This window comes from Gossypium raimondii, unplaced genomic scaffold, assembly GCF_025698545.1.
Source record: "Gossypium raimondii isolate GPD5lz unplaced genomic scaffold, ASM2569854v1 Contig00324, whole genome shotgun sequence".
Taxonomy (NCBI): domain Eukaryota; kingdom Viridiplantae; phylum Streptophyta; class Magnoliopsida; order Malvales; family Malvaceae; genus Gossypium; species Gossypium raimondii.
The window spans coordinates 1-7,500 of NW_026291424.1; the positions used below are offsets into that span (position 1 = coordinate 1).

Here is a 7,500-nt window from a genome sequence, read left to right on the forward strand (position 1 = left end):
GTATTTGAACTATGATTCATACTTAATATTCAAACCTCGTGGCCGGACTCAAAAAAAAATTCAAAGAAAGAGTTATATTATTTATAAATCGAAAGATTTTTTATTCTTTCAAACTCTCATTTAGTTTATGCTTATTTTGATCAAAGGACAAACCTTTCTTTTCTTTGTATTTTTTTTTATTATATCTATTCTATTGATTGAATAAGTGATGATCCAATGGTTCTTACTCAAAGAATCTTTGGACTTAGTTTGAAGGTTTTATTGAATCATCGCGGTTCTGGTATGAATCTGAAGTTTCAATTGATTCATAGGGTCTTAACAAGAGAATTCCTATCAAAAAGAAAGAAAACAAGAATAAAGCCACATTTCATACAAAGAACAAATCAAAGCAAAGAAAAATAAATAAGTAGGTAAATAGAAGATTCAAGAGGCCTGTAACGATCAACATAAAGACGACTGCGCCGACTTGATTTTTTGGCATTATAATTACAACTACAAAAAAGAGCTTTCGGATTTTCACTCTTTTGTGTCTTCAGATAAAATTGAATGAAAAGATTAAGAAGTTTCAAACTTTCTATTCCATATCCGTTTCAGCTATTACTTGGTTGTTTTTGTTTGAGCTGTACGAGATGAAATTCTCATATACGGTTCTCGGGGGGGGTCCTCTTGGTTTACCTATCTCAATAAAGTCTATGATTGGTTCGAAGAGCGCCTCGAAATTCAGGCGATTGCAGATGATATAACTAGTAAATATGTTCCTCCTCATGTTAACATATTTTATTGTCTAGGAGGAATTACGCTTACTTGTTTTTTGGTACAAGTAGCTACAGGATTTGCTATGACTTTTTACTATCGTCCAACCGTTACTGAGGCTTTTGCTTCTGTTCAATACATAATGACTGAAGCTAACTTTGGTTGGTTAATCCGATCAGTTCATCGATGGTCGGCAAGTATGATGGTCTTAATGATGATCCTGCACGTATTTCGTGTCTATCTCACTGGTGGTTTTAAAAAACCTCGCGAATTAACTTGGGTTACAGGCGTGGTTCTGGGTGTGTTGACCGCATCTTTTGGCGTAACAGGTTATTCCTTACCTCGGGACCAAGTTGGTTATTGGGCAGTCAAAATCGTAACAGGCGTTCCGGACGCTATTCCGGTAATAGGATCGCCTTTGGTAGAGTTATTACGTGGAAGTGCTAGTGTGGGACAAGCCACTTTGACCCGTTTTTATAGTTTACACACTTTTGTATTACCCCTTCTTACTGCTGTATTTATGTTAATGCATTTCCTAATGATACGTAAGCAAGGCATTTCGGGTCCTTTATAGAGAATATAGACCATAGCTATATTGTAACCAATAATTTATCTTATTACTTGGGGGAGGAACAATAGTATTTCATTGCTACAAATATGGATTATTGAAAAAAAAATAAGACATGTATTTGGATATTTCCTTTCAACTACAACAATATTCTATTATTTATTTGATATGACATGAATAGTTGAAGGGAATTCCCCGAAGAAAATGGATTATGGGAGTGTGTGACTTGAACTATTGATTGGGCCGTGCAGAAATATGCCTTTATCTGCTACATTGGAATTCACAACCAAATGTGTCTTTGTTTCAACCACCGTGTAAGCCCCATACAAAGGATAGGCTGGTTCGCTTGAAGAGAATCTTTTCTATGATCAGACCTGACGATGTTGTGTATAAATAGGGCTCCGTAAGATCCAGTAGAATAAGTGATTTGGCATAATCCAAATTAGATTTTAGTTTTTTTTTTTACTTTCTTATCTTAATAGTATGAAAATGCATTCATTTCTTCTGCATCGACCCGATTTAATTATACTATCGGAGTGAAACAAGGGATCTAAAGAAGAGCAAAGGCTAGACTATATTAGTAACAAGTAAATCCTTTGTATGTAAAAAATCTCGATATATTTTTGGGATAAAGGTGAATCGCAAGGCCTAAGACGACCCATAAAGCACTTGATCACGATCAACTTTGTACGCCTACTTGGGTATTGAGCATTTACCTGTAAAAATGAAATTCCTTGGAATGTATAATTGCAACTCCGTAAAATGGAATCGGGTACCTTTTTCTTACATATGGAACCATTCATATATGTGGGGATAACATATAGATTTATTTTAAACATATAGAATATAGATTTATTTTATAGGTATCCGTTTGTATCCATTTGATTCGATTGACTTTTGCTTGAGCCGGATGATGAAAAATTATCATGTCCGGTTCCTTTGGGGGATGGATCTAGAAAAATTCACCTATCCTAATAACAAAAAAACCTGACTTGAACGATCCTGTATTAAGAGCTAAATTAGCTAAAGGTATGGGTCATAATTATTATGGGGAACCCGCATGGCCCAATGATCTTTTATATATTTTTCCAGTAGTAATTCTCGGTACTATTGCTTGTAACGTGGGCTTAGCGGTTCTAGAACCTTCAATGATTGGTGAACCCGCGGATCCATTTGCAACTCCTTTGGAAATATTACCTGAATGGTATTTCTTTCCTGTATTTCAAATACTTCGTACAGTCCCTAACAAGTTATTGGGTGTTCTTTTAATGGTTTCAGTACCCGCGGGATTATTAACAGTACCGTTTTTGGAAAATGTTAATAAATTCCAAAATCCATTTCGTCGTCCAGTAGCGACAACCGTTTTTTTGATTGGTACTGCAGTAGCCCTTTGGTTGGGTATTGGAGCAACATTACCGATTGATAAATCCCTAACTTTAGGTCTTTTTTAAATTGAATCAATTAAAAAAAAATATCATGATGTGCGTATCTAGGGAGTAGTCACTTCAAAGGCAAAGTGAATTCTCCCTAGATACATTTATTCAATTCTGGTCCGAATCTATGGATTGTGCTGAAGGTTCAAAATCCATTGGATTAAAAATTTTGATAAATCAATTTCGAAATGCTTTTTCTACTTCTTTTCTAGAATGCCCAATATTTGTTTTACATCTTCTATGCGAAAGTGTTCAATTTTCATAAGGTCTTCTCGACTGTTATTCAAAAGGTCCAATAATGTATGTATATTGGACTTTTTGAGACAATTATAGATCCTGGGAGGCAATTCTGATTGGTCAATAAAAATCGATTTCAATGCTATTTCTTTTTTCTTTTTTGTTAGTTTAACTAATCTATCATGAAACGGAAAAAAAGGTAAAGTAACATCGTGTTGATTGTTTTCTAAATGTAAGTTTTCTTCTTCCGCATGTAGAAAAGGAATAAATAAATCAATCAAATTGCGAGAGGCTTCATGAAGTGCTTCTTTCGGAGTTAAACTTCCATTTGTCCATATTTCTAGAAAAAGTATCTCCTGTTTTTCATTATCATTCCCATAACAATGAATACTATGATTCGCATTTCGAACAGGCATGAATACAGCATCTATAGGATAACTTCCGTCGTGAAAGTTCTTTGGCGTTTTTATACCGTATCCTCTATTTCTCTCGATTTGTAATCCAATACACAAATCAATTGGTTCGGTTAGGCTGGCTACATGCTGTGTATTATCAACGATTTCCACAGAAGGTGGTAAGATGATGTCTTGAGCAGTTACATATCCGGGACCCTTGGCACAAATAAAGGCGTTACGAGTTCCATACAAATTCCCTCTCAATACAATTTCTTTCAAATTCATTAAAATTTCATGGACTGATTCTTGAATACCTACTATGGTAGAATATTCGTGGGGTATTTTCTCAGATTTTGCACGTGTAATGCATGTTCCTTCTAGTTCTCCAAGCAAAGCTCTTCGCATCGCAATGCCTATTGTGTCGGCTTGGCCTTTCATAAGTGGAGACAGAATAAAGCGTCCATAATAAAGGCGCTTACTATCTGTTCTTGATTCAACACACTTCCACTGTCGTGTCCGAGTCGAAGTAGAGACTTTTACTTTCTCTCGAACCATAGTAATATTATTTTATTTGATCAGATCATTGAATCATTTATTTCTCTTGAAATCTCTTTAGTTTCTACACGTCTTTTTTAGGGGTCTACAGCCATTATGTGGCATAGGGGTTACATCCCGTACGAAACTTAATAGTATACCACTTCTACGAATAGCTCGTAATGCTGCATCTCTTCCGAGACCAGGACCCTTTATCATAACTTCTGCTCGTTGCATACCTTGGTCTACTACTGCTCGAATAGCATTTCCCGCTGCGGTTTGAGCAGCAAAAGGGGTCCCCCTTCTTGTACCCTTGAATCCACAAGTGCCGGCGGAGGACCAAGAGATTACCCGACCCCGTACATCTGTAACAGTAACAATGGTATTGTTGAAACTTGCTTGAACATGAATAACTCCTTTTGGTATTCTACGTGCACTTTTCCGTGCACTACTGCGCCCATTCCTACGTGAACCAACTTTTGGTATAGGTTTTGCCATATTTTATCATTTCATAAAGATAAGTCAGAGATATATGGATATATCCATTTCATGTCAAAACAGATCTTCTATTTTTATTTGTTTATCGCTTTCTTTAAGATTAGTTTCTTTTCTTTCAGGAGTTCTTTTTGGAATAGAAAGATTATCCTTGTCTTTGTTTATGTCTCGGGTTAAAACAAATTACGATAATTCGTCCCCTCCTACGGATTAGGCGACATTTTTCACAAATTTTACGAACGGAAGCCCTTATTTTCATAGTTGTTATTCCTTAAATTTTTCCGAATTCGCTTATTGGAAGAAAATAAGTTTCTTGAAATTTGAATTGGATCCCCCCAAAAGGAATCTTGAAGTTGAAAAAACTACCTAATCGTTCGAATCCTTGTTGCGAAGTCTATAAATTATACGCCCCCCTGGTTGAATCATAAGCACTTACTTCACTTTTGTTGACTCTATCCCACGTTGGTAAAACTCTCCCGAAACATAACCTAAAATCAGTTCTTCATTATCTAAAGGAATCCGGGTGGGAGTGATTTACTAATTAAACCTTCATGAATCCATTTTTTGTTCTTTTATTCCAGGTAAAACTTCCTTGACGTATCAACTACCGTAGGGCAGGAGGAGTTCTATTAGACAACCCGTGCTTTTTTTTTTTTTTTTGCACAAATGGAGAGTTTCGGATACAATTCGTATACCGGACAGATTACCATATATAACACAAAATTTCTCCACCGATTCCTTCTAGTCGAGCCTCCCGGTCTGTCATTATACCCCGAGAAGTAGAAAGAATTACAATCCCCATCCCGCCTAAAATCCTAGGAATTTGTTGATAGTTAGAATAGATTCGTAGACCTGGTCGACTGATCCGTCGTAAATTTAAAATAGTTCTATGTGGTCCTTTTCTATTCCTTCTATGTCGTAGGGTTAAAACCAAAAAATATTTGTTGCGTTCCCGATGTTTCCTTACGTTATCGATAAAACCTTCTCGTAAAAGTATTTTAACAATGTTTTCAGTGATGTTAGTAGATCCTATTTGAATCGTTCCTTTTCTATTCATATCAGCATTTCGTATAGAGGTTATTATGTCAGCAATAGTGTCCTTACCCATGGTAAACTAAAATTTTTGTTGCTCCCGAATTTTGATATAACCAACGTGGTCTTTTTTTTTTTTTACTTAGTAAAGGTATATACGTGAGACACAATCTACTAATTAATCTATGCCATTTAAATACTCTAAATACTCTAACTATACTTGGGTCTCGTCTTATAATACCTCGGGAGCTAATGAAACTATTTTAGTGAAATTTAACTGTCTCAATTCCCGGGCGATCGCACCAAAAATTCGAGTTCCTTTTGGATTTCCTTCTTGATCAATGACAACGGCAGCATTGTCATCATATCGTATTATCATCCCGTTGTCGCGTTTGAGTTCTTTACGAGTACGTACAATTACAGCTCTGATCACTTCTGATCTTTCTAGAGGTGTATTTGGTACTGCTTCCTTGATCACAGCAACAATAACGTCACCAATATGAGCATATCGGCGATTACTAGCTCCTATGACTCGAATACACATCAATTCTCGGGCCCCGCTGTTATCTGCTACATTCAAATGGGTCTGAGGTTGAATCATTTTTTTAATCTCTTTTTTCAATGTAACAAAGGACGAAGAAAAAAAGAAATATTGTTTGTCAAAAAAAAAGGAAACTCGCAATTGTTTTTTTATTCCCAAGACAAGACTTCTTTCCTTTGGTTCTATATTCCTATCCTGAAATAATGAATTGAGTTTTTATAGGCATTTTTGACGCCGCTATTGAAATAGCCTTTCTGGCTATATTTTCGGCTACTCCGCTCATTTCATAAAGTATTCTGCCCGGTTTAACGACAGCTACCCAATACTCGGGAGATCCTTTCCCCGAACCCATACGTGTTTCTGTAGGTCTTACCGTAACGGGTTTGTCTGGAAATATACGTACCCATATTTTTCCACCACGGCGTACATTTCGTGTCATTGCGCGGCGCCCCGCTTCTATTTGTCTAGATGTAATCCAAGCGGGTTCAAGTGCTTGAAGAGCATATCTACCGAAACAAATCCGATTACCTCGATACGATATCCCCTTCATTCTTCCTCTATGTTGTTTACGAAATCGGGTTCTTTTGGGGTTATAGTTGATGGTTGTTGTTTATGAATTCCATCTCTACTACAGAACTGGACATGAGAGTTTCTTCTCATCCAGCTCCTCGCGAAAAAAAAAAATGACTAAAAAAATATTTAATTCTTAATCTTAAGATATACAGGTAGTTAATGAATAATTGAATCTTGGGATTCTTTGCTTTGCGATTTTATCTGATCTATTAGAAATTTGTATATCTTGTTTGGATCTATTGGATATATATAAGTATAAGGAATTAAACACGGATTCTATTTCTAGATAATGTCTTATCTTGGTTTTGTTATAATGTTATAACGAATCTTTATTTTGTTTTTATCATATTCATATCAGATTCAGATCGACAAAAATTGAACAATCAAATAAAATTAAACTCAAATTTTCGCGGGCGAATATTTACTCTTTTTCTAGTTCAGTTGTCGGGTTAACCCATGACCTCTCAGAATCAGAATAAAAAGAAATGCAGTGGTCTCTGGTTTGTTCCGCCATCCTCCCCGATAAATCATTAGGATTCGTTTTCAATAGAATCCTCCGCATTCACGGGTTCCGTCGTCCCCATCGCTCTCGATTAATGCTTAGGTCTGAATTCTCCAATGGAGCCTTAATTTAATATTTCTATTTATTTAATAAAATAAAAATAAAATTTGTTCTTGAGTCAACCTTCTCAGTCTTTATTGACTTAAGTTAAGGCTCTTGATTTTTTCTTCAATGAACAGATATTCATCTAATTATTGATGAATCTCTATTGATGCTCTATTACATTGCTCTTTATGAGATGCTTCATAGACCTTACATATTGGAATCCTATGTCATTTCATTGCTATTTCTGTTTCTCTCTTTCTCTCATCCTTCTATTTATCCACATACTTTTTATTTTGCTTCACAATTTCGATCTATTCATAATCAGATTGGTT

The 7,500-nt window shown here is 35.7% G+C and overlaps 4 protein-coding genes and 1 pseudogene across 4 annotated transcripts; 1 reads left to right on the forward strand and 4 right to left on the reverse strand.

Moving 5' to 3' along the window:
- The first annotated feature begins 41 nt into the window (after positions 1-41).
- On the forward strand, positions 42-1,526 carry LOC128038864 (cytochrome b6-like). Its single transcript, XM_052627451.1, is given in 2 exon segments — positions 42-669; positions 672-1,526. Coding segments are annotated over 2 exon segments (696 nt in total). The 5' UTR covers positions 42-629; the 3' UTR covers positions 1,328-1,526.
- A 704-nt stretch (positions 1,527-2,230) lies between these two features.
- On the reverse strand, positions 2,231-4,009 carry LOC128038862 (DNA-directed RNA polymerase subunit alpha). Its single transcript, XM_052627449.1, has one exon. It carries the CDS (start codon positions 3,939-3,941, stop codon positions 2,952-2,954), a length of 990 nt encoding a protein of 329 aa, XP_052483409.1. The 5' UTR covers positions 3,942-4,009; the 3' UTR covers positions 2,231-2,951.
- Positions 3,999-4,956, reverse strand: LOC128038868 (30S ribosomal protein S11, chloroplastic-like). The gene has a single exon (XM_052627454.1). It carries the CDS (start codon positions 4,416-4,418, stop codon positions 3,999-4,001), a length of 420 nt encoding a protein of 139 aa, XP_052483414.1. The 5' UTR covers positions 4,419-4,956.
- Positions 4,957-5,502: 546 nt separating this feature from the next.
- LOC128038867 (50S ribosomal protein L14, chloroplastic) lies at positions 5,503-6,200 on the reverse strand. Its single transcript, XM_052627453.1, has one exon. It carries the CDS (start codon positions 6,046-6,048, stop codon positions 5,680-5,682), a length of 369 nt encoding a protein of 122 aa, XP_052483413.1. The 5' UTR covers positions 6,049-6,200; the 3' UTR covers positions 5,503-5,679.
- A 348-nt stretch (positions 6,201-6,548) lies between these two features.
- Positions 6,549-7,500, reverse strand: part of LOC128038865 (30S ribosomal protein S3, chloroplastic-like) — a 2,982-nt pseudogene continuing 2,030 nt past the window's right edge.

What these genes read in the sequence shown, in the direction of transcription:
- LOC128038862 (XM_052627449.1), bottom strand. Translation starts at nt 3,941, where the DNA reads ATGGTTCGAGAGAAAGTAAAAGTCTCTACTTCGACTCGGACACGACAG.
- LOC128038868 (XM_052627454.1), bottom strand. Translation starts at nt 4,418, where the DNA reads ATGGCAAAACCTATACCAAAAGTTGGTTCACGTAGGAATGGGCGCAGT.
- LOC128038867 (XM_052627453.1), bottom strand. Translation starts at nt 6,048, where the DNA reads ATGATTCAACCTCAGACCCATTTGAATGTAGCAGATAACAGCGGGGCC.